This window comes from Anabrus simplex, chromosome 3 (assembly GCF_040414725.1).
Source record: "Anabrus simplex isolate iqAnaSimp1 chromosome 3, ASM4041472v1, whole genome shotgun sequence".
Classification (NCBI taxonomy): Eukaryota; Metazoa; Arthropoda; class Insecta; order Orthoptera; family Tettigoniidae; genus Anabrus; species Anabrus simplex.
The window spans coordinates 450,633,888-450,660,706 of record NC_090267.1 but is presented as its reverse complement, the minus strand read 5'-3'; the positions used below and the strand labels follow the sequence as shown (position 1 = coordinate 450,660,706).

Genomic DNA, 26,819 nt, shown 5'->3' with positions numbered 1-26,819 from the left:
CCTTGGAATTTTACTTAGGAGATGGTATTAGTGAGGGTTGCTTGTATTACCGCTAGCAGTTTTTCGTCGACTCCCATTCCTACGATTATTTGAAGCAACACATTGAGGTCATTGGAGTCGTATGCCTTTCTGAAGTCTACACATATGAACACGTACGCTAGGTCTCCCAACGTATGATATATTTTTATCGTTTTAAGATTGTGGATCTGTTCCGCTGATTATCGGCCTTTCAGAAAACCACCTTGGTATTCTCCAACTGTTGCTGTTCTAGTCGTTCTCAGGATGGATAACGATAGAATTTTATTATTATTTTATTCAGGATCGTTTCAACCTCCTATGGGTTACGATTACACAACTTCCTTGACTGCTGATATTCTTTCTTTTATGCCAATACTCCTTCATTCTCTGGCTCGCTTTTGCTAGTTCTTCATCCGAGAACACCCTTCTTGTTCTCCTGGATTTCTCTACAAACAGATCCGTCACCTCCACATAATTCCTTCTGAACACTGTTCTATTTGTACTATCTCCCTCCTCAATGCCACATTTTTTAAGATCCTCATGAACTTCTTTCAGTCATGGTACTTGGGTCTTCCTTCTTTCCTGGAAGATGAGGATCTTATTTGCTAGGCGTTCCGGTCCCATTATTCTCAGGTGTCCATAGAAAATCAGTCGCCTTTACCTTATCGAGACTGAAGTGCTTTCACATTTATCATACAGCCCTTGATTTGATCTCAAACGGAAGGTAAACTCATTTCCTGATGCTTTCTTGGGTCCCAGAATTTTCCTCAGAAATTTACACTCTTCCTTTTCTACTTCGGTAATCCCCTTTCTGGCAATTGTCTCTGCTGCATAGAGGCATTCAGGTTTCACCACGGTATTATAGTGTCTGAGTTTGGCTTGATAGGAGAGGGATTTGGTCTTATAAGTTTCTGGCATAGTCTGAATGTAATCTCCATCTTGTGTGTTCTTTCTTCAATAGCTGGCTTCTCGTTGTTATTAGGAGTCAGAGTCTCCCCTAGACATTTGAATTTGTAGAGTTTCTTTATGTCACCATACTTGGTCTTCATTGTCCATATTGGTTCTTTGGGATCTGTTTTCATGTACTTAGTTTCCTCAGAGGATATTTGAAGTCCTGCCTTTTCTGCTGTTTCTTCCCAAACCTCTATCTGTGTAGCGGCAGTCTCTAGTCGTCTGCAATGCAAGACATTCAAATTTAAGTCCAGTTTTTTCTGTCCTAACTTGATTCCATTCGGGATATTTTTCTGACTCATTCCTTGTCGCCATTCCCTTATCACCTTCTCCACGACACAGTTGAAAAGGACTGGGGAGAGGCCATCTTGACTCAGACCTGTATTGATTTCAAACGGTTATGATAGCTCTCCAAGGAATTTTACTTGTGACCGGGTGTTTAATGTCTGTTGTATTATATTAGTTGTTTTTTCATCCATTCCAGATTCTTTCAGCACTTTTTATTAATGTGTCCCTGTCGACAGAGTCATATGCCTTTTTTTGAAATCTACAAATATCATAATTACCTTCTTGTCTGCTACTAAATTTTTAGTTTTGATTAAATTTATTATTATTATTATTATTATTATTATTATTATTATTATTATTATTATTATTATTAAATTCAGCCGTGGTTAAAAAGATAATATAAGATGCGAATAAGAAGAATATGCAGTGCGTACTTACGTATAACATACCTTCGCAGTATGGTACGTGATCTTGAATTTAACATGAAGCTCAGAAGGAAAATATAACTCCGTTGAAGTCTAGAGCAGTTAAGTACATAGATTATAGTTATAACATATAATTAATATATCGTCGTAGTTATATTAGTCTGGATGATTTTGTTTTTATTTCGATAGTCAATATTCATTTCTGGCGTCGTAGATGATATGGAGTGACTGAGGATGACTACTGTGGCGACGTCTTTGGGAGGGTGTCATGTTTCCGAAGAATCTAATGAACCACGTTAGCATGTCCTAAAAGTTTCATTTCTCACCCAATAATGTTTCTAACACATTTTTCGGGCCATTCTTTCTCTGTTCAATTTCGAAATCACTTACAAATGTTAAATTTTGATTCATGATATTTTCCGGACACTTTATTTGTGTTTTTGCTTGTTGGTTTTCAGTTACGCTATATTCAGTTTTGAAAATTACATGTATCGAATTAAGATTAAAATAATCAGCACCTTCTCCCATATCTCTGGTTTCCGAGATTATGGGAAATTGGCATTATCTCAAATTCCCTGCTAAACCTATGGTTGTGAGTTTTACTATAACCCATCACCAACGGGTAGTACAGATAGCATAAATGTAATTTAGCCTTCTGTATTTGAATATTAAAGAATACTGCGATTGAGAACTGTGTTGTTTGAATTTTATTTAGCGATTATCATCGGGATAGACAAAATTATCCATACATAAATTTTATGACCATCCATTGATACCAAAGTTTACAATTGAAGCACTTCACAGCAACTGAACATGCGTTATTTTGTAGATTCACCAGCTCTCTTTTCAGATGGTGGATATAACTTCTCCTGACGCATCTGTAGTATGGCCTAAATCCACGAAGAGCAGCAGCAGCAACAACCAGAGCAGAGACCCAAGAAGCAAGATACCCACATCGTATTTGGTGGTGTCCTTAGGATTACAGCCGAACTCCAGACGAAGTCAAGGACTGCAGATCTGTTTTGAGGATCAGTCTGCGACCGAGTCACGGGAACAGCTGAAGCCTCGGAGGCTTCAGCAAATAAGTGTTGGAAACATTTTACACAACACCTTTCAGCAGATCTACCTGGAAGCTATCAAAGAAAGGTACTCTGATACCTGTCTTCATTGTGAAGGTGGTCCACGCCCTTACCCGTGGAAATCTAGGGATTTAGAGTGGTTTGTTTTTCGCAGAACTTTTTCGAACGCCAATTTGGAAGATAGCAGGAAGCTGGAAGACACCAGCGGGCTCGCAGCCAAAGGAAGTAGGTTATGAGGACATAAACAATCAACCAAGGAGAATTCGTTCAGTCTTGACCTAACTGACTATTGCAGCAAGTTGTAATGGTGGCTACAATTCAGAGAGTGAGGGGACGTGCACCGTACCCAACACTTATTTGCTGAAGCCTCCGTTGTTTGAACCGTTCCCGTGACTCGGTCGCAGATTGATCTTCAAAACAGATCAACAGTCCTTGACTTCGTCTGGAGTTCGGCTGTCACCCCAAGGACACCACCAAGTACGATGAGGTTCTCTTGTTTCCTTGATCTAACGCTGGAAGCTTTCGTAGAGGTGATGGCCCCTCCCCGCCATCACCCGTGGCGACCATCCAGTAAGTCGATGCGCTTTGTCGCCCCCGGAATCCTTTCGGACGCGCACCTCATCCCGCGTATTTGCTAATATCCCCGAAGTTCCAGTCGTTTCCGACACTCCGGACTGAATCCCCAAACAGAGAAAAGCCCTGTTCTGAGGAGCAGTGACCCTCGTGTCGAGTTCGGCTGTCACCCCGACGATATTAACAAGTACAGTGGGGGAGTACCAGCTGCGATCGCAGCAGGCTTCCCCGTAGTGATGGCACCTCCCCGCCATCACCCGTGGCAATCATCCAGAGAGTCAGCACGCTTGATCGCCTCCGGAATCCTTACGGACGCGTGCTGTGTGAACGGGGAATAGCGAAAACCTTTCTTACCCTTCTTATATTAACTCAAAGCGGACTGCACAGTAAACGACCTGTTCAACAATAGTATGTTTCTATCGTGTCTTGGTGTTGACTGTGCACCGAATGTGTTGTGACTATAGAGCAGAATGAAGGCTTCTCCCGTTTCCATTATTTCCTAACAAATCTTAAAATTGTGTTACACTAAGGAATAAGGTCGTAAGAGAAAAGAATGGAGTTTCTCTCGTATATTATATTGTTTCCTACCGGAGGATTGTTGAATTGGGCTGTGAACCTCCTGCTCTCGCATTCTATTCTGAGCACATATTTATTTAAGGATATCAAATACTGTAGTACTGTTACTACCTCAATCCTGTAAATGGTGCATCACGCACAATGAACAGTGGTTACTATGTATCTCATGTATTGTAAGCTGCCATTTCCATTAATATGTTTTTGTGACAATAATAAGTTTGTACGTTTCCTTAGAAACAAGTCTGACATATCAAACTTCCAAAAACTGAACCGTAATATTATTTCCAGTTATTCAGAGCACTTCCTTTGTGATATAGCCTACGGGCTATATGCATGTCCCATAAAATCTAAATACTCCCTCAAATAGCTACATAAAATGTTCCCTTCTGACCTTATATCAGAAGCAATCATAAACAACATGTTCAATTTAACGTTATTTTAACATAATATGTACAGGCCTGAGTGTTTAATTACGTTTAATTTCAATAAGCATCTAGTAGCCGTAAATTAATCTATTCTTTTCGATAATAACCTGTGAATATTATTGATATACGAGAACATGAAAGCCCCAGGGGCTCTTAACTTGTGATCCCCCTGTGGGTTCGGGCGGTAGAATAACACTTACGCTGTCCCCTGCCTGTCTTAAGAGGCGACTAAAAGGGTCCCCAGGAGCACTGAACTTGGGAGCGTGGGTTGGGGACCACAGGGCCCCTAGCTGAGTCCTGATATTGCTTCCACTTACTTGTGTCAGGCTCCTCGCTTTCATCTGTCCTATCCGACCTCCCTCGGTCAACTCTTGCTCTCTTCGACCCCGACTATATTAGGTTTGCAAATTCTAGGGACTTTCATTTTCACGCCCTTCGTGGCTCTTGTCTTCCTTTGGCCGATTTCTTCATTTTTCGAAGTGTCGGATCCCTTCCAATTTTTCCATCTGATTAGTGTTATATCGAGGATGGTTGCCTAGTTGTACTTCCTCTTTAAACAATAATCACCACCACTACCTCTTAACTTGGGAGCGTGAGTTGGCGACCACAGGGCCGTTTTGTGTCCTGGCATTGTTTCCAATCACTTGCGCCAGGCTCCTCACTTTCATCTATCACAGGGGTTTCCAAATGGCGGCCCGCGGGCCGCATGTGGCCCGCGATGCCATTTTTTTGCGGCCCGCGAGAACACTGTACGAAATAATGTGAAGAAAAGTCACAAAAATATTTATTAGCTCGTTCAAAAACGTATTAATTTTTATACACCTTATAGACCCAAGTCAGAACTAATTATTCTTTCATACTAGTTCCTCTTTCAACTATTCAAATGTTCTCAACAGATTATTTTTGATTTTAAAACATTTAAAATCCAAATTTCAAGTAATAATGTTATTATTTTTGCGTCCCACTGACTACTTTTGATGGTTTCGGAGACGCCGAGGAGTCGAAATTTTGTCCCACAGGAGTTCTTTTACGTGTCAGTAAATCTACCAACACGAGGCTGACGTATTTGAGCACCTTCAAATACCACCGAATTGAGCCAGAATCGAACCTGCCAAGCTGGGGTCAGAAGGCCAGCGCCTCAACCGTCTCAGCCACTCAGCCCCGCTCCAAATTTCACTCTTTTATGCCATTTTTAAATAATTTTTAAGCAATTAAAATGGTCAAACCCTCATTTCAATTGAACTATGCATATTATTTCATAATAGTGCTTCTGTACTATTTGGAGAATTTTACGAAAATTGGCCTATTCAAGAGCGGCCCGCGAACCTGACTAAGGTTTCCAAAATGGTCCTCGAGCCCTTACAAATTGGAAACCCCTGATTTATCCTATCCGACCTCCGTTGGCCAACTCTTGATCACTTCCGACCCCGACGGTATTAGATTCCCAAGGTCTATGGAGTCTTTAATTTTCACACCCTTAGTAGCCTTTGCCTTTCTTTGGACGATACCTTAATTTTTCGGCGTGTCGTATCCCTTCCATTTTTTCTCTCTGATTAGTGTTATATTGAGGATGGTTGCCTAGTTGTGGTTCCTCTTAAAACAATAGTCACCACCACAAGATCATGAAAGTAATTCTTTTGATGATAGAGCTACAACTATTCAAGATCTACAGGAATATGTAGGGTTGGTAACACTTTTGCGTTTTGAAGTCTAATATTTAGCATTTTTTGAGCGTTTATACATTCTAATGAGCTTTCTATAGTGTTCAGAAGAAAGACAGAAAATATGAGTTCATTAATAAAAGGTATAATATTAACGTGAAACTAAAAATAGCATTTGCATAGAGCTAACAGTAAAATAAGAATGAATAACGTGTACTAGAATTGCACATTCATTTAACATTTATATAGACTATAGCATAACACAAGACAAAAACAAATTTATAATTGACTGGCAAATGTACCCGTGCTTTCGCGACGGTATTCTATATTGTATATGGATTTCTACGCAAATTACTATACACGCAGGGAGAAATATTATATTAAATTGCTTGTTTCTTAGCGTTATCCGAGAAAAATCGCGGGAACGACCGCATACTTTGCTTCCGATGTATGGTATGCGTTGGGAAGATTTGATGTTAATGACACGCCACGTTTCCTAATGCAATTCACAATCGAATTCGGAAGTTTCTAGTATAACGGCGGGCTCACTTGCCTAATGTCATTCACAATGTAGTTTGGGAGTTTTCATTATAAAAAGAGAAATACACCTATACTGGCAGCGTGGCGTCTCTCTTGCCTTCTATCCAACGAACAACCACGAGTTTACAGGAATGACGACGAAAACGGCATTACAATAATTTCCTGCTGGCAAGCAGCCAGAGACGTTGCCAGGGTAACCGGTAGGTTCGTCGACGGCCACTCAATGCAGAGCATGAAACCCTCCGTCATTTGAAGAGTAAGCGAAATTATGTACATAACAAGAGTTGCTTAAAATGAAAGTACATTTTACGTATAGTCTGCTGTTTTTACAGAAAATCAATAGTGCTAGAGAAAATTTTAGAAACCTATTCTCGTCTTACTATAGACCGCCGGTGTGTTTTGTGATTTTTTTATTTATATGCATATCTATACATGCTTCTGCATGAGTATACTCTAAATATGAAGTTTGCTCGAGATCTATCTAGCCATTTCGCCGTGATGGTGGGATAGACGGACAAACAGACACGAAAGCTAAACACCACGGATATGGTCTTGAGTTGACCTAGAGCGGGTAAATATCTGAAAAATGGCAAAATTAACGAAATTACAGACAGCGGACCCCATACAGCTCTATTTATACACATACAAAAACCAACTGCAACTGAAAAAGCTATTTTAAATAACTGATCAACCCTTGAGTTTCGGTAACACAGCTAAATAATTGTAAGGTTTTGCTATAGCTGTGGTGTACAGCTTTCTTGCCTTTTTGATTTTGCATTTTCTTAATTTGGATACAACTGAAATGAAATGTCGTATGGCTTTTAGTGCCGGGATATCCCAGGACGGGTTCGGCTCGCCAGGTGCAGGCCTTTCTAATTGACACCCATAGGCGACCTGCGCGTCGTGATGAGGATGAAATGATGATGAAGACAACACATACACCCAGCCCCCGTGTCATTGGAATTAACCAATTAAGGTTAAAATCCCCGACCCGGCCGGGAATCGAACCCGGGACCCTCTGAACCGAAGGCCAGTACGCTGACCGTTCAGCCAACGAGTCGGACAGGATACAACTCATTCAATACAATTATTTTCCTGTTTTAATTGGTGAAGGGCCTTTTAAGTAACTCATTACCCACTCGTTCATTTTTAATTTATCATTTCACGAGTGAGTCTGAAATCTATTTCTCTTACCACTGCAATCCTGCCTCTTCTGATGAAGAATGTTTCAAAACAAGCCTCAATTTCTTGATCCGTCAGATGTCTCCATCAGTTCGTTTCTGACAATAAACAGAACTGCAAATACTGGCAGTAGACAGCAGGCGCACGAGGGGTGAAAAATGTCCATACATAGCCACAGTTGCATAATACAACTATCACAGCTGAACTAATTGTTGGAAAGAAATGAATCACATTAATACAAGTGCTGGGCGAAGTGTACATAAATTAACTCCTTCACATCCTTTCTGTTACAGATTAAGTCAGAGTCGTTCTTAGAGGATCTGAATAATGTGTTGAACTCTGGAGACGTTCCCAATATCTATCAGATTGAGGAATTGGACGTCATCTACCAGGCAGTGAAGGGCAATGTCCAAGAAATGGGACTGGATCTCACTCGCTCAAATCTCTACAGCGCCTACCTAAAGAACGTGCGCTCCAACATGCACGAGGTGATTACTATGAGGTAAGGGGCTTATTTTGGAAGAAACTCACTTCATGCACAATTTTATAATGGATTCTGGTATGGTTTTGTTAAATCATTGGTATGTATGGCGGTATTATCATTGAAACTCAAGTATATTTTGTACCATTAACAAAATAATAAAATAAATTAATATCAGTGGGCAATACATTTCAGGAATAATAAGTCAGCTAATTCTGGTTCACCGGGCTAGTTGGCCGTGCGGTTAGGGACGCGCAGCTGTGAGCTTGTATTCAGGAGATCGTGGGTTCGAAACCCACTGCCGACAGCCCTGAAGCTGGTCTTACGTGGTTTTTCCCTTTCTACACCAGGCAAATGCTGGCTGGGCTGTACCTAAATTAAGGCCACGGCTGTTCCTTCCCACTCCTGGACCTTTCCTATCGCACCGCCGCCATAAGACCTATCTGTGTCGGTGCGACGTAAACACAATAATTGTAAAAAAATATTTTTCATGAGTTTCCAAGGTTTCAGACTAAATTAAACCTAAGCTGTAAGATCCAGTCACCTTACTTCATGTTCTGGCTACGTACTAGGCTGTAATATAAGAATTATGTATCGTAATTTGCATTTAACGTAAAGCAGCAGAGGATTTCCAAGTTACTCATAGAATTACAGATTGATAGGCAGATAGATATATAATATCTTAATTCGTGGCGAAGTTAGGATCCTACACCTGACCACAACATTAAAGTTATAAAATTATGTCATGTCTGTCTGTTAGGTCATCAGCCCAGAGGCTGGTTGGATCCTCAAATAGCACCACCAAACGTTATGCGGTTATAAGGAAACCGCAAAAACCAATGGCAGCACCAAAATGAGGCGTACTAGGCAAGACGAGGAGTGAGGTAGTTTGCCATTGCTTTTCTCACTGGGTCAGAAAGTGCTATTGCAGCACGACCGACCCTATGAGCAACGCCTTTCATAACACTCAGATGCACTAGTCGTGCTCTGAATGTCATTACTCAGCACCACCCATACCTCAGCAGCTTCCATACTGTCACAGCCATGGATGATACTGGGACTTCGGTGAAAGCTACACTTTACTCTGGCCTGTGCCAAGAGATGGATACAAAAGTACTGTATCCATCAAGAAATGGCAGCAGGCAAAAATTATGTCATAGAAACATTGAAAATTACAACACACCTTGATCGCTATAATGGTCCGTTGGAACAAATTCGATGGTAGAAAAGGGGGTGGTGTAACCTTTTATTATAGAAACGACTGAAAATATAAAATATTATGTACGTCATTGCATAGCTCTCAGCCGGGTCCTGACTTCATGTTCGTTGAGGTAACTGTTTGCGCGGCGACAGTTCTCTTCGCAGTTGTCTATAAACCTCCTGACATTATGCACATGACTGAGTTCGAAGCTTGTTTATTCGACCTCATGCCTACCTATGAGCATGTAATAATCGTAGGTGACTTTAATACCAACCTAATTAATGAATCGGCCCAGAGCGAAAAATTATTAGATATGATGTCTTCTTGTGACCTGGCTATCCATCCTTTAGAATCTACTAATCATATGTAAATAATTATACCTCACATACACTATCGATCATATCCATAACAATCCGCAGAAAATTCTAAATCATGGCCAAATTCCTATCCCATCGATATCAACTCACGACCTCATTTACTTATCCTACTCCCTCCGTGTACCCAAATACAAGCCGAAGTTCACCACCTGTATAAATCTTAGACTTCAGTTTGTATCACCTGATGTATGATGCTTATAACCTACCCTGGATTGATATTCTACTTCTAGATGATACTGACTCTAAAGTTGACAGATTTGATTCTCTTGTTACTGGACTGCACATCAAGTATGCTCCCAAACGACTTGTTAAAGTTAGTCACCCTCACTGCCGGTGGTTAAATGACGAAATTTAAAATATGATGGCTCGCCGTGACGCATGTTTCTAGAAGTACAAGAAAACTCGCAATGAGTATGATTTAGAAAACTACCGGGTTTCTAGGAACAGATTCATGCAAATCCTAAGAAATCAGAAATATAAATATTTCAACTCTCTTTCAGGTAAGCTAAATACAAGGAACGCTTGGAAACATCTTCGTTCACTGGGTATTTTTTTTAAGTCAGTAGCAACAGGCGGAATTAATATTGTTCCCCTGACGAGCTTAATACATGTTTTTCAGAAGATAGAATACCGTCCAACCCAATTAACCAACCAGACGTGAATGCATACCACTCATTGACCCCATCACCTAATCACTCACGTTTTTACTTTCCAAGCTGTCTCTGGTAACCAAGTTAAGAAAGTACTTTCCTCAATTAAATGCAAAGCCGTAGGTGTACATAACATCCCTATAAATTTTATTCATAATATTATGAGTGCCATCCTTCCTATAGTGACACACATTTTCAACTACTGCCTTAAGAGTGGTGCCTTTCCATCTCTATAGAAGCGGCACAAGTTATTTTAGTACCCAAAAACCTGATCGTAAACTACCTTCTTGTTATCGCCCCATCTCTATCCTCCCGGCTCTTTCTAAGACTTTGGAACGACTTTTGTACGAACAGGTATTGCAATATTTAAATGACCATTCTCTCCTTCACCCCTTACATATAGGCTTTAATAAGGGGTACAGTACTGCAACTCCTCTCCTTAAAGTGACAAAAGACATCAGACTAACTATGGTAGAGCATGAAGTGACTGTTCTAACGCTGTTGGATTTCAGTAGTGCTTTTGACACAATAGACTTACAACAATTAGTTGGGAAACTGGACTCTTACTGGTTCTACTCTTTAACACTCAAGTTCTTTAAATCTTATCTGAATAATCGTTGGCAGCTGGTAACAACTCAAGACAGCATTTCAGAATGGAGACCTAGGAAAGTAGGCTCCCCGCAGGGAAGTGTTTTGGTACCACTACTTTTTTCGCTGTACAACAATGACATCTATTCTACACTAAAATCATGCAGATACTATTTGTATGCAGATAACCTTCAAATATATAGCCACTGTAGAAAAAGCGAATTATCAGAGGCAGTGCAAGACTTGAAAAAACTAAGCGAATATGCTTCTCATAAACCCATCAAAATCACAAGCAATCATTGTCGGTTCTCGAAAGTTACTACGGTACGTGTAATCAACAGTGATCAAACTCCACATCTGCTAATAAACGATCAAAATAATTCCTTACAGCACAACAGTGTGAAACCTCGGCGTGACTACGACTGAAACTATAAATTAGACGGAACATACCAAAAATATATCTCAGTAAGTGTTTGCTTCGCTTCGTCCATTGAAAAGAAACAAAGACGTTTTACACCGGACATGCGAAAAAGAGTAGTGCAGATTTTAAAACTTCCTATCCTCGGATACTGTGACGTAATCCTTGTTGACGCAACTAACGAACAAACGATGAAACTACAGCGAACTTTCAACTGTTGCCCCAGATTCATTTTTAACTTGAGATATGATGTGCATATAACTCCTTACTATCAATAACTTCAATGGCTAAAAGCTGACAAAAGTCGTAAATATAACATATTTGTCTTAATACTGTACATAGAGAGCCTACAGAGCAACTCGCCTCAGTACATTTCCTCTAAATTTCACTTTCTCTCCCCATTTCGGAACTGTAATACACGCGCTGGAACTACCCTGGCAATTCTTATTCACCATTCATCTGCGTATAACAATTATTTTACTGTGACCGGTTCCAGACTTTGGAATTCCTTACCAGCCAGTGTCAGGCACAGTCACTCATTAACTAAATTCAAGAGGTCTTGCCGAGATCACCTATTGAAAACTACCGACTGACGTTTGTACTGTACAGCTGAGGGTGTGAATGGCGATAGACTGTTTTTCTGGTGTAATGTAGACCTAGTTGATAGTTGTGTAATATGTGCATTTATTTGGTGTGTGTTCGAGCAATATTTTTTCATGTTGGTTATTGTGCAGTATAATATTTAATTCCTTTATAAATGTGAGTGAGATTGAGAACGTGTGTGTTAGCATAATGTAAATCTACTATATTATAAATTGATGGTGATGATGATGCTTGTTGTTTAAAGGGGACTAACATCTAGTTCATCGGCCCATACTGTAACTTAATATATCTGCAGAAAAGTATTGTAAGTGCGGTTAAGTGTAAGAGAGGGACATGCACCGTGACTTCGCCACTTGAAAGAAGACAAATAAATAAATAAATAAATAAATAAATAAATAAATAAATAAATAAATAAATAAATAAATAAATAAATAAATAAATAAAATTAAATATATTATTGTAAAGATGATAGCAAACAGAGAAAAAACTTACAGAATGTAGAACATGACAGTATAAAGGAGGCTTACAACAATTTCAAAATAACAATAGTATAAATAAAAGAAGAAATGGCAGTACACTGCAAACCTATAACTAACAAATTAATGTATAATCCTTTGGAAATTATGCTTCCATGCACTCATACGCACTTCACTCACCATACAAATCACCTGGAAGCATCCAACAAGTGATTTCCGCAATTCATATGAAATTTCCTTCGAGAACACCACTGATAGCGGGGAGGATCTTTCAGAGTATAATAGCAATATCTGCGAAGTATTTATGAGTGCTATAGTGACTGAAAGATGTACTTGAAGAGGTGTCAGATCGTGTATTGTGGTTATGATACGAATAGAGGTAATTAAAAGCTTGAAGAAAGGTAATTCGGTATACCTAAATTTAGAACTCTCTGCAAAAGGGACAACATGTGGAGACTGCGACGCTCGTGCACGCGAAGCCATGAAAACTCCCTATATTAATGTGAAATGTTAGAATAATATCGTAGGTTAAATATAATTCAGGTCTTTAAACTCCGTTCGAGCATCCTATTACTATCTTGCAATATGTCCGTAAGTACAGTGTACCAGCAGTCTTGAACACGTAATATTATGGATTGTACCAGTTGTGTTTTAAAGTGTTTTTTAAATATAGTAGAGTAGCGTGTGAGAGGAGAAAGAGATTCCTTTATGTTATGGCATGAACTTGTCTCTTGTTCCGTCCAATTTATTGTCTCAGTCATTATTATACCTAAGTTTCTTGCTGACGTACAATATTGGATGAGAGAATTATTTAACATTATTGGAGTTATATGTCTAGGTTTGAAGATTTAAGGTTTCTTCTGCTTTTTTTTTTGTTTGGATTTTTTAGGATTCATTAACAAACTGTTAATTTTGCATAGTCACTGATTCGTCGTAAATCAAAATTGTGGCTACGCATATATCTTGGGATAAGAGTGGTACTGGCTTTTTCAAATGCTTCCTCTATCATTCACACTAAAGAAAAATAAAAGTGGTACAAAATCCAACTCCTGCGAATCACCTATAGATTTTTCATGCCATCCTGAGTACATAATTATATCCCATTGATAATAGTTGCCGACGGTCAGGGAGGTATATATGTATGTTCAGTCCGTCAGTGCTAACGCTGGTGGGATACTCAACAGCTCTGCCATCAGCTTTCATAGATGGCCAAGGCATCACTGAAGAAGCGTACTAGGGAAGTGAGGAGTGAGGAAGTTTCCCGTTGCTTTCCTCTGCCAAGCCCACTGAAATGCATACACCAACCGACCCTATGAGAAACATTTTCACACCATTCATAGCAGGGATTGGCTGCATAAGGATTGGCATTATAAGGATAGGCATCACTAGCATCGCTTATACCTCAGTCACTTACATATTGTCAAAGCCAACGATAAGACAGAGCCAGATCTATGAAAGTAACAAACTTGCTCTAGCCTATACCAGAAGACATAGTGCACTGTAAACACTAGGTCCTGCCAGCAAAGGCAAGGTCAGGGAGGTAGGAGCTAAAAAAAATTCAGAGATTTCACATTAAAGTTGAAACTCCGGAATTTGTCGAGTAGTAACTCAGGGTTAACTTGTCAAAGGCCCTGCTTAAGTAGAGTGGTGTCGCAACAGACGTATGTCATTGGTTTGTTGTGTGTCTGATGTCTTCTGTAACTCACAGTAATTCTGTCGCGGTACTATGTCCTTTCTGTCGGATTGAAAAGGGTCAAAGAGGGAGTGCTGGGTCAGTTGTTTAGTGATTTGTCCTTGAATTAGATGTTCGAGTGCTTTTGAGAGGGGTGGAAGAATGGACACTGGGTGGTAATCTGATGGAGAGTCCAAGGTAGTGGTTTTCGGGTAAGCCATATTAGTGCTTCTTTCCACACGTCACAGAATACTCCATTGGTTAGAACAGGGTACGGAATGGAAAAGAAAAAATAACACCGGCTGTCATTCTTTATCTCCTTGTATAACAAAAACTCCTTCCCACTATTTTAGAATATTAAAACTTAGTTCTGCTTAGAGGATACACGGGAATCACGAACACATACGTCGATCGCGGTGAATACGGACAGCGTCGACTTATTATACATCTCTGAAGACTCTCCTCATCATTTTTGTTGCCGGCCGCGTGGCTCTACATCTTTAATTCAGCTACCCGCCGGACTCAATAAAGCATATAGGCCTGACACCGAGTTGGAAGTCGGCCTTCCCAACACCATGCGCACCTGCATCATTCCCGATGTTAATCCTGCCATATCCGAAGATGATATTTGCTGCGCAATCCGCACCACTGGCTTCCCAGTCCACGATGCTTTCCGGGTGTTGGACGCCTCCACTTCATCACCATCATCGCAGGTTCTTCTTTATCTACCTACGTTGGACGCCTGGAAGCGCATCCTTGACACTGGAGTGACTATTCACGACCGATACAACCAAGTGGAGCCTACTTGTCAACCCATCTTAGCTCAAGCTTACAGCAGATCCCGCCACAGTGCCCGTCGTCAACGCGCCTCAACCCAGGCCACTGCTACAAGAAACATCGCCCTTCTTTCCCCCTCATCACACACCTCCCACTACCACCGCCACGACCACTACGACGTCAGCCACTACCCCCTACCATATTCCTGTTGCTACCGTTACGTCAAGCTATCCTTCGCCTGTAGTGGTATCATCCCTCGCTCCTACCCTAACTTCTGCACAACCTTGTCTCCAGCAAATCCCCGACAACATCCTAGACCCCACAGCCGCGTCACCACCAAACGACACCGCAGCAGCCGTCGCAACATCATCGCCAACGTCGCAACCACAATCTCTCCACACTATGTCAAGCTGTGTCATCCGCGGCGTAGAACCTACCATCTCGGAACGGGACATTCTCCAGGCACTCCAGGCAGCAGGCATCCCCGCTCGTCGTGCGTTCAGGATTCACAGCGCCTCCGGCCCTACATATATGGTCCGAATACACCTTCCCACCGCAGATGATGTAGACCAACTTATCAACACTGGTGCCTACCTCTTTCGACATCGCTTCAAAGTGGAGCCCTCTCGTTCCCCACCCCAACCTCCTCGCCATACTTCCAACACTTCCTTTCGTCGCCCCCGGCCAGCTAGCCTTCCATTTCAACCTAGTCAACTCGTCCGTCCACCCCTACCCCCAACTAATTTCTTCTATCAACCTCCTCCGCAACTCGTCCGTCCACCCCTACCCCCAACTAATTTCTTCTATCAACCTCCTCCGCAACTTGAACTCCTCAGACTCCTCACCACCTCATTATGCAATATAACCGCAAAACTACACCTTATAACCCTTCAATTCCATCCTAGCCCTTTCATCTAAACCTTCACTCCTCACACACATCCCCTATCAAATTCTTGCAGCTTTTCCCACATTCTTCATTCCGCACATCTCATTATTCTCTCCACCTCTCCTGGCCTGAGAGAGCGCGTAACGCTCTAGGGGGCCCGCCCCGCCCCGCGGGGAATGAAAACATAGGGAAAAAAATAGTTCTGCTTCTCTTTAGAGAGGAGCAATGTGCTAAAATGTCTAAATCAAGTACACATTGACTCTCTTCTTATATATGTAAAACGACCTCAGTGGCGAAGTCGGTTAGTCATTGTCCTTCTGTTCCCGAAGTGAGTGGATTTGATCCTATATGAGGCTAGTAGCATTTGAGAATGTTTACATTTGAGTGCTAGAATGCGAGAGAGAGCAGCTAACTCACACAGTCACGGAACTGAGATATTTCGAGTTTTGCCTTTGTCTTTATTGCCTGAAATTCAGCACATTAACAGTCACGTTTTGGTTCATAAACAATTACTTATAGTACAAAATATATAGGAAAATTGAAATTGCCTTCTAATATCCATTATTTATCTGAAAAATATCAGCTCCAAATCGCCAAATCTGAAAAATGAAATTTTAAAAACCGGGTACTTTTACAAGTCTACTTTTCATCAATTAGTTGTTTCACCATGCAGCTCGGTTCATATTTACTTCGACATGAATATTTCTTGTTACATTTTAGGTTAATAATAGTGTCTGGGGTTTAGTTCACACCGACTCTAAGCAGCCAACTCTCACCGTAAGCCATGATGTCAACAGTGAAACATGTGACAGTAAGAGCGTGTGCTATTGGCTACTACTAGCTGCCGTAATGTAACCGCATGTTTTACCTCCCTCTCGCACTGCAAGATTGCGATTCAGATATATCCCATAATCTTTCTTTTGTACAGTGGTAGAGTTAAAGTGGATAGGCCTAATAATTGTTCACATATTGTGGGATAATAAATATATGATAGTAATATCCAAATATGTCAATAACTCATTTTTTTAACAATTTAACGTTTTTCCTACCTTCAATTCTATCTTGAAAGGAGAGAACTACATATCAAGGTCTCAGAGTAATAGAAATTTACATCGTGAGTATTATATACCAATAATAATCTGACAGCAGATAACCGGAATGTTTAAGTAGACTAGAAGTTTGCAGAGCGTTAGTGTGTTAGATATTGCTTCTATCTTTTAAATTAAAGAGCAGCTTCCTACCAACGATTGCCGAGGTGAAGATAAGATATACAGTCCTTCTGAGAAGCCATCTTTCTTCTCAGTAATACATTTCTTCAACTATTCTGTGTTCAGGTCAGCAGCTAATTGGTTAACATGCTGGCCTATGGTCCAAGGAATCCCGCGTTCAATTTCCGGGCTGGTATGGGATTTTAAACTTCATTGATTACTTCCTCTAGCTTTAGTATCGGGTTCTTGTACCGTCTTAAACATTATATTTCATCCTTGGTAGGGGCGCATCCGTAGACGTGCCGGTTTCCCATGGACGTCAAATCGAAAGAACCACTGGTCCAGAGCGGAAGCTAAAGAAGGAGTAAGCAGGAAAAGATCAAGATATAGAATGTCGCAATTGGTCCCATAGGAATTCCACATTGTCCCAATTACTTACATTTATCAAATGTGTTCTAGAACGCAAGGCCTTTTCCTTGAGGATTTCCTTGAGGAAATCCTCTGCGCGTGTGGGCGAGGGTTCGGTTGAGGAAATCCCCAAGGAAATCCCGGAGGCTTTTGCTTGAGGATTTCCTGTACGTGTATGGCTAGCTTGACGGAGACGATGGGATAGGAAAGACCTAGGAGTGGAAAGGAATCAGCCCTGGCCTTAAATAAGGTACAGCCCCAGCATTTACCTGGTGTGAAAATGGGAAACCACGGAAGACCATCTTCAAGACTGCCGACAGTGGGGCTCGAACCCACTATCTCGCGGATGCAAGCTCACAGCTGCGCACCCCTAACCGCACGGCCAACTAGCCAGGTAACGAAATTAAAATGTTTTATTCATTTGCACATTTTAATTTTATTGTTAAATGCACATACTGTACGTGTTTTCCTCTAAACTTACTTGCAGAATGTCTTTACTTCGTTCAAATTGTACATTACAAGTAATTGTCCGGCTCCATTGCTAAATGGTTAGCGTGCTGGCCTTTGGTCACAGGGGTCCCGGGTTCGATTCCCGGCAGGGTGGGGAATTTTAACCATCATTGATTAATTTCGCTGGCACTGGGGCTGGGTGTATGTATCGTCTTCATCATCATTTCATCCTCATCACGACGCGCAGGTCGCCTACGGGTGTCAAATCAAAAGACCTGCACCTGGCGAGCCGAACCTGTCTTGGGATCTCCCGGCACTAAAAGCCATACACCATTTCATTTCATTACAGGAAATTGATCAGCTCAATGATGTTGCCCTAATTCAACAATCACAACCTGCACCACCGTAACTACCATCTAATTAAGTTCCAGTTAAGCAATATGGTTGCTAGTTACAGCTTCTGTAGTTGAAGCTTCATCCAGCTCTCTCTCAATTAGTGTCGTGAATGATATCCCAAATGCTGTATAATCCATTTACCTTCTACTCCACCCTGTGATGTCAGTGAGCATACTGTAAATTTCTGTGGCAAGAAGATGGGGTGGGTATGTGGGAAATGCTCTTAATGGCCAGGTAGGGGATAGAGATATATACTCAGATGGCCTTCACTTGAAACACAATGGTGAGCATAATTTAGTAGGTGTGTTTCGAACAGTTACAGGGAGATACAAACAGGGAGCGGTAATCAGAGTACAGGGAACTAGAATCGAAGTAAGGATGACAGTCTTTAACTGTAGAAGTATTGTAAAGGAAGTAATAGAATTAAGTCATTTTATATATGTATATTACCCTCATTATTCTTTTTCTTACAAGCTGCTTTACGTCGCACCGACACACATAAGTCTTGTAGCGACCATGGGATAGGAAAGGGCTAGGATTGGGAAGGAAGCGGCAGTGGTCTTAATTAAGGTGCAGCCCCAGCATAACCTGATGTGAAAATCGGAAACCACAAAAAATCATTTTCAGAGCTGTCGATAATGGGGGTTGAACCCACTGTGTCCCAATTGCAAGCTCACAGCTGCGCGTCCCTAACCGCACGGTAACTCTCTCGGTTTCTTATTCTTCTTCCTCTTCTTTTTCTTCTGGGCTCACTCAGGGTAGGTGATAGGTTGTTGGCCTCTACGGATGGGACCAAGTATCTTCTCCCGTCGTCGTTGGTACTAATTTCATTAGCAGAAAGGATAAGGCATACCAAAGCCACATCGAAATGTTAAGTCCCGGATGACAAGTTTGAAAAGACACCTGGAGTTACTTAAATAGCATCAGAAAAATCTGAAGAAAGAACTTAACGTGCGTGGAAGATAAGATTACTATAACAACAATGGGATTATTGATCGTAAAGGTTAATTGCGCGCTCGCCTAATAGTATGCGATTGTAGAGGCAGTAGTCCTAATAAACAATGGTGGCTGGCTAATAATTATGACGAAGCGAATTCGACAAACAAGGTTCTGGTTATAAAAACATCGTACATAAATTTGCAACATTAACTTTGCGAAATGCCAATCGTAAATTACCGCCATTGTGGTGTAGTGGTTAGTGTGATAGCTGCTAACCCCGGAGGGACGGGTTCGATTCCCAGTTCTGCCACAAAATTTGAACAATGGTACGATGGCTGGAATGGGGTCCACTCAGCCTCGGGAGGTCAACTGAGTAGACGGGGTTCGATTTCCTCCTCACCTGTCCGCGAAGTGGTTTTCTGTGCTTTCCCACTTCTCCTCCAGGGAAGTGCCAGGATGGTACCTAACTTAAGGCAACGGCCGCTTCCTTCTCTCTTCCTTGTCTATCCATTCAGATCTTCCCATCCCCCACAACGCCTCTGTTCAGCATAGCATGTGCGGCCATCCAGGATAGTACTGGTCCTCCTACCCAGTTTTATCCCACGCTCCAGAACACAGCCCGTGAGGCAATAGAGATCGGCTCCCTAGCTGAGACCGAGGGAAAAAACCCTGGAGGGTAAACGGATTAAGAAAGGAATTGCATTCTCCTCGTCCATTAAATTTATATCATTTTACCCCGGACACAAAGCTATGTGAGCGTGGCATTCTCCTACAATTTCTTTGCTCTAGGTTACATCATGGTAGCATTTACTTCCCTTCCTCATCACTCCTCCTTAAAATAAAATACAACATTATTTCTAATTGTCCGTATATAACTATAAATCTCTACAAATGCCATGTAATGCTAGCTGTTATAAAACATAATGAGCAACTGGATAGATTTTACGAAGTGATATGTTGATATAGAATGCTAAATAAACGTTGTAAAACATGATCAGAGATATGACACGAAATTTGAATATCGAAGTGTAAGGTATGTTTTGTTTATGGGTGAATTGGTGGGACACTCTTCGTCTTTGGATGCTGAGTATGTGTAGGTGGATCGAATCCTACATTGTGCATATCTTTTTGAACATATTGACAACTTCAGCACCTACGTGTACTGTAGTGCAGAGGGCGCACATTTAGAATCTATAACTCAGTGTTGTATATTAAGTATACATGCTGCCTAAACTCCAAACTGAATCTGCGTGAACCAAGATGGCAATCATTTCAATCTCTTGTTGCTTTGTAGAATGCAGGGTAACCTCCTTCCTAACTACACCAACTCCACTACGTAACATTAGACACAAACTGATGTAAGAACCTCTTGCTACCTAGAAATCGAACCTGGTCACCAGGACCTGGTATCGTGGCCATAGTTGAGTGCTTTTACCTCCTTAGCTGCGGTGAAGTCGTCAGACAATTCGGAAGTTCGTAGTTGGTGTGTTAATTTCTCTATCATGAAATAACAATTGGCGTTAACAATTATGTCTACATTCTCCAGCATAAACCCGGTTGTACAGTACAAATCCTGTGTAACAATATGGGCCGATAATAGGTTCCCTTTAAACTACAGGTTGCATAAAATTAAATTACAAGGGGCTGGTGGACCACTCTACAGAATGTATCAGAACTATACCGACAAAATAATCAGGGATTCTCTTCATGTTATGTTAAGAATGATGGTGCAATCGCATTGGCGGAGACACATTTTATTTTCGAGAAAATGAGGTGACTTTGTTACATCCGGGTGCACGATTCAGATTGATGAACGTGCAGTACTTGCTATGCCAGTGAGCCAGCCGCTGCCTGTTGATGTGAGTCAGAGGAGGGAATGGAAGGGAGGGGAAGTGGAAAATGGGAGGCAGAGGTAATGCGCGACACACCACACATCCTGAAGAGAGTCAAAAGGCTACTACTGCACCGTTGTAAAGTGTACATCGAAGTACGAGAGGGGAATATTAATCATCTACTCTAATAAAGCCATTGGGCGTATTGTTTCCGTGCGTTCAGTATTTAATTCCATCTTGCAATGTTGTGAGTGAAGGAATACACGATCGTGGGGTGGCAGCGTTGCATCTTCGAGCATGTTAAATAATAAAGAACGCAATTGTGGCCAACAGATGATCTCGTGCATTCCTTGAGTAGCAAGTGTCTTAATTTCATTGTAACAAGATACAAACAAAAAAAATTGAAACGCGATCGGGTATAATCGCCATTCAGCCTTCGGGGAGCACATTATACTACTGTTCACACCATTTCACAGACATCAACACAGATCTAAAAAAATTTACACATCGAGAATAAAAGTAAATCGTTGAATATAAAGGAGGCAATCGAAATTTACATCACAAAAAGTGCCAATATGGCCAACCTACATGACCATACTTAAAAAATTCCCCCTATGCACTCTACTCACATAACATCTGGACAACACTTACTCATTAAATTAGCTCTTATCATAATAATAACATATAATAATTAGTCCCTATTTCAATTCCTTACTTTATTCACCTAAAATCATTATCTTGCATTCATCCATATCACATAAAAGTACATTATAACATGAAGTAGGTTAATAACCTTCTCTTCCATCTCCGATATTGATAGAAGGTTCCACAGCGCTCCACTCGCTCCGCCCTACTTCCCCCTCCCCTCTCCACGGTACAGTATACTAGATTTTAACATCCAATAGGAGGAATCCACAACGCTTCACACGGCCCCACCCATGCTTACTCTCCCCTCTCCGCGAGCAGTGTCCTATTCCCAAAACTTTCCATTTGCCTCTCCATGTACACAGTCCTGAAATAGTGTTTGGTCACAACGGACTTTAGTCTAGATAAGTATAGAAGTTTTTCATTATATTAACGCTTGTAATTTTTTTTTGTCAGTATTGGTTCATATTATCCCTAAACTGTCTATCATTGGCAAGTTTGCGCAACGTAAACAATACTGTACATATACAAGCATGTTTTACGTGATTTGTTAGAATCTGAGGATGTTATTGTAGAACGAAACATGTCATTCTTTGTATAACAGTGTGTATTTTGACAGGTATGTTTGTAGTGTTATAATTTATATTGTGATTGCAGTGTGTTTGACAGACTGAAAAGTTTTTGTTACATTTAACTAAGTGTACACTGACAAATATGGCTTCATTCTTAACAAATTACACAAGTTGTTTTGCGTCGCACCGACACAGATAGGTCTTATGGCGACGACGGGACAGGAACGAGATAGGAGTGGGAAGGAAGCGGCCGTGGCCTTAATTAAGTTACAGACCCAGCATTTGCCTGATGTGAAAATGGGCAACTACGAAAAACCATGTTCAGGGCTGCCGACAATAGGGTTCGAACCCACTATATCCCGAATACTGGATACTGGCCGCACTTAAGCGACTGCAGCTATCGAGCTTGGTCTTAACAAATTAATTTCATTGTGTTCTTGTACTGTGTGTACAGTTACAGCTTTTCAATAAACCAACCGTCGATATTACCTCTCAGACAAGGACAATACTTGTGAGTCGGTGAAGGAAACTTGTGCATACGTGCGGAGCATTATCTCTGTCTCCACCATACAGCCCGCTTCCATTCTCTCTCCTGAAGCAAGGCAGCAGCTTGTGCTCTATCTTAGCAAATACGGCGAGTTCATCAATTTGAATCGCTGGCCCGGTAGTAACAAAGTAACCTTATTTTCTCTCCCAATCAGATTGTACCATCGTTCTTAACACAACAGGAAGAGCGTTCTGTTCATAATTCTGTTACATCCTGTATGGACACGATTCATGTGAATGACAGATGTGGAATATCGTATCATTACAGTGCCTCACTGAATGACTCTGCCTTTTCACTAAATATATTGTTGAGAGGTACGATTAGCTTCTGATGAGGTGTTTGTAAACTCTCACAAGTTTGTGTTAAAGAATCTAACAAGGGAACATCGGCAATGGGAAACTCTCCGATCGCGATGAAACTTGGAAAACACATTGAGGTACAAGTAAAAACGATGTCGGCATCAGTTTTGGGTGCCAACATTCATTCTGATAGAGTACGCAAAGTGTAGCACCGGTTCTCTTCGACAGCTAAGTAACCGGCAAGCGCGAGAAGAAGGGAAACGTGCGGTGGTGAACCAATTGGATTGGGAGGGTTGGAGGTGCAGAGGCGTGTCTCCATGCACGCAGTGTACCGGCCTAGCATTGGCCAGCAGGTATTCATCGCTGATCGCGCGGAATTTGAAATGTCGCAAATTTTAGGCCCCGTAGTTAACGCCCTAATGAATGTTGGCACCCAAAATTGATGCCGACATCGTTTTTACTTGTACCTCAATGTGTTTTCCAAGTTTCATCGCGATCGGCGAGTTTCTCATTGCCGATGTTCCCTTGTAAGTGTGATATCAGAAGTGGGATTTTGAAATGCCACATGACAAAAAATTATACAAGAAAAAATTAATATTATACTCTGCACGGTCTTACTTCTAAATTAAGTTTCGCAAAACAAATGAGCATCGCCTTTCCTCTGTTGCCACCGCGGCCTACACCCGCAAGAACAGCTGATGCAATACGACCGCGGTAACAGCCCTTGTAAAATGTAATACCGTACTCAGAAAAACTACCAATGAATCAAATTCACAAAAACTACGCTTACTAACAACATCTGACACTAATGGAGAATATATTATTAAGAATAAAAGAAGATGAGGAAATAAAACATCACTCAGTGCTAATGGCTACAAAGGAAACACGCCACTGATCTCAGAGTCACTAGAACCCTCCAATAACATGAGAAACACATCAATTACTGAAGAAAAATGCAAAAGATCGCGAACCGCACATAACCACCAGACAGAGCCAAAATCTGCCAAAACGTCAATTTAGAAGTAGAGCCGTGCGGGGTATAATCCAGTAAATACTGCGATGTGTTAATTGTATGAAACGAATGGCTTTATATGTATTCTATGGAATTAAACTTTGCAATTAAGTAATATTGTAAATTTGAAATATTAAAATTACGAAGGTACATAAATTTGCTTCGATGTAATGCCTGTTACCTCTGAAGACTTTAATATGCCAAGGCGCTTTAGAATCAGCTTTACCATAAAATCTTCTTCTTCCATCGATTTCCCCAGACCTGTGGAGTCGCTGGTGAGAACTGTGCTACACATATGTATTTGGCCCTATATTACGGCCGGATGCCCTTTCTGACGCTAACCCTCTTGAGGGATGTAATTACTATGGGATGTTTCTGTGATGGTTGTTAGTATCGTGTGTTGTTCGAGTTTAGAGGGTAGAGTGTTGAAACAAACACAAACACCTAGTCTCCGAGCCAGGATAATCAATCAGATGCTATAATATCCCCGACGCTGCCGGGAGTCGAACCCGGGATCCTCTGAATCGAAAACCCACAACGCTGACCATTTGTCTAAGGAGTCGGACACATTATTGGTCATAAAATGTAGAAAGGTAATTAACAACATTGTACTTACCTGCAAGAGAATACTATTTTATCAACTGGTAGATAAGAATATTCCCTTTATCAACTGCCTGGCCATAATGTACTCCGTTCATTTAGCTTGTGCCATAATTTTACTTTCAGTAGTGGCTGTCCATTAAATACATTAAAACGGCTTCAAACTTCCTGCAAGCCACATATTGAAGACAGCTTATGAGATTAGGGACCAATAGATTGGTATATCCCCTGTTGTCACCATCAAGCATAGATCACGCAGGTTATCAACGAGAAACCAAATACATCTAGCTCTACTAATAAACGAGGTCTACGTATAGATATGTTTAAGAATGGAAATAGGCATGAAATAATGAGTCATTTCCAGACACTAGGAGTTTGACGAGCTAGGAGTTTGAAAATTAGGACTGGGAAGCAAAACAGCCTGAGCACGCAAGTGTAAACATTCTTTCACCTTGTGAGAAACTTCTCTTTTATAATGGTACTAGCTGTTACCCGCTTCGCTCGCGTTGATTTCGTAATTTGATAAAAGTAATCGTTCCTCGGTACCGCACTAAGACATTATCTTAAAATCCCTAATGTACAGAAAACCCCACATAAAATTGAGTTTCATTTACCCCAGTACTTCCTTGTAAACATTCAAATTACACTGTAGGCAGCCCTGAAGATGGTTTCCCGTGGTTTCCCATTTTCACACCAGGGAAATGCTGGGGCTGTACCTTAATTAAGACCACGGCCGCTTCCTTCCCACTCGTAGGTCTTTCCTATCCCATCATCGCCATAATATATATCTTTGTCGGCGCGACGTAAAACAAGTCCTTCTTTGTAAACCACGTTTGCGGTATTGCTTCTCGGGGCTAAGATGACCAGGCTACTGGTAGAGCTAACTCTGGAACATAGAACCGTACATGTGAGAAACAGTCATATCTCAAGTAGAAAACATAAAAATACGTGTTTCTTTATTTTTCAAGGAGATTCCAAATAACAATTTCCACGTCTGTAACATCTTCAGTTTTTGAGATCAAAGTATCTTCATAAAGAGAATTCAACTCTTTCTTCACTTCCAGTTAAAGCACCAGTTAAGTGGATTTTATGAAAACAAAGTTCATGTTTTTTTTTTTTACAGGAGATTCAAGATAACAGATTTTACGTCTGTAACTTGCTAAGTTATCGAGATATACTCATTTTAAGAATTCATCCCCTTTTTCTCTTCTCTTCACCCCAACCCTTTATAGGTCAGTGGCTAAATCTTTAGCCACCCCCGAATTTTCCCTCAGTGATCAAGTTTTTTATTAGAAGGACATTCTTTGTAGCAGGGGTAACTGTTAATTGGATTTGATATTGTTTTTCCATAAAACCCTTTCAAACGAACTTCAGAACCTGCTGGCTAAATATTTAGCCACTGTTCATTCCTTCTTACAATAGGCTGGTGCTAAATATGTGCACTGTTAGCTGTTAGCTTCACATAGATTATTGACAATAGTTAAAAATCATTATACTTACATGAAATTATGAATGTTCTTAATCTCTTCTTAATTCTCAATACTAAGATTGGTTGGCAGCAATTCGTGTTCTCCACTCTTCTCTGTAATCCGCTAATCTCTTCATTTCCACATATGAGCCTGCTCCTACGTCATCTCTGATCTGTCTTGCATATTGCAGTCTAGGTCTTCCTCTTCCTCTTTTACCTTGAATCATTCCTTCCATGACATTAACTATGAAATCATTGTGCCTATAGAGATGGCCAATTAATTGGTCTCTTCTCTTTCTTATTGTTGCTAAAAAGGATCGTTTTTCATCTATTCGTCGACGAACATCTTCATTTGTGAGTTTTGCTGTCCATGAGATCTTTTCCATCCTCCTCCAGCACCACATCTCAAATGCTTCCAGACGTTTCTTATCACATGCACTAATAGTCCACGTTTCTGAACCATACAATGTCACACTCCATACATAGCACTTAATAAATGTCTTCTTAGTCTCCACATTTAAATTCCTTGATGTCCAGCGGCGGTTCGAATCCTGCATCGATAAAACGTTTTTGCATCGGTATGATGTTTGAATACA

General features: G+C 41.0%; 1 protein-coding gene across 1 annotated transcript in view; it reads left to right on the top strand.

Moving 5' to 3' along the window:
- The window catches only part of LOC136866853 (dynein axonemal heavy chain 1), a 1,878,455-nt gene that overhangs the window by 937,903 nt on the left and 913,733 nt on the right, over nt 1–26,819 (top strand). The window contains exon 14 of the mRNA XM_068226864.1: nt 8,012–8,220. Coding sequence (XP_068082965.1) covers nt 8,012–8,220 — 209 coding nt within the window. The remainder of the gene's footprint in view (nt 1–8,011; nt 8,221–26,819) is intronic.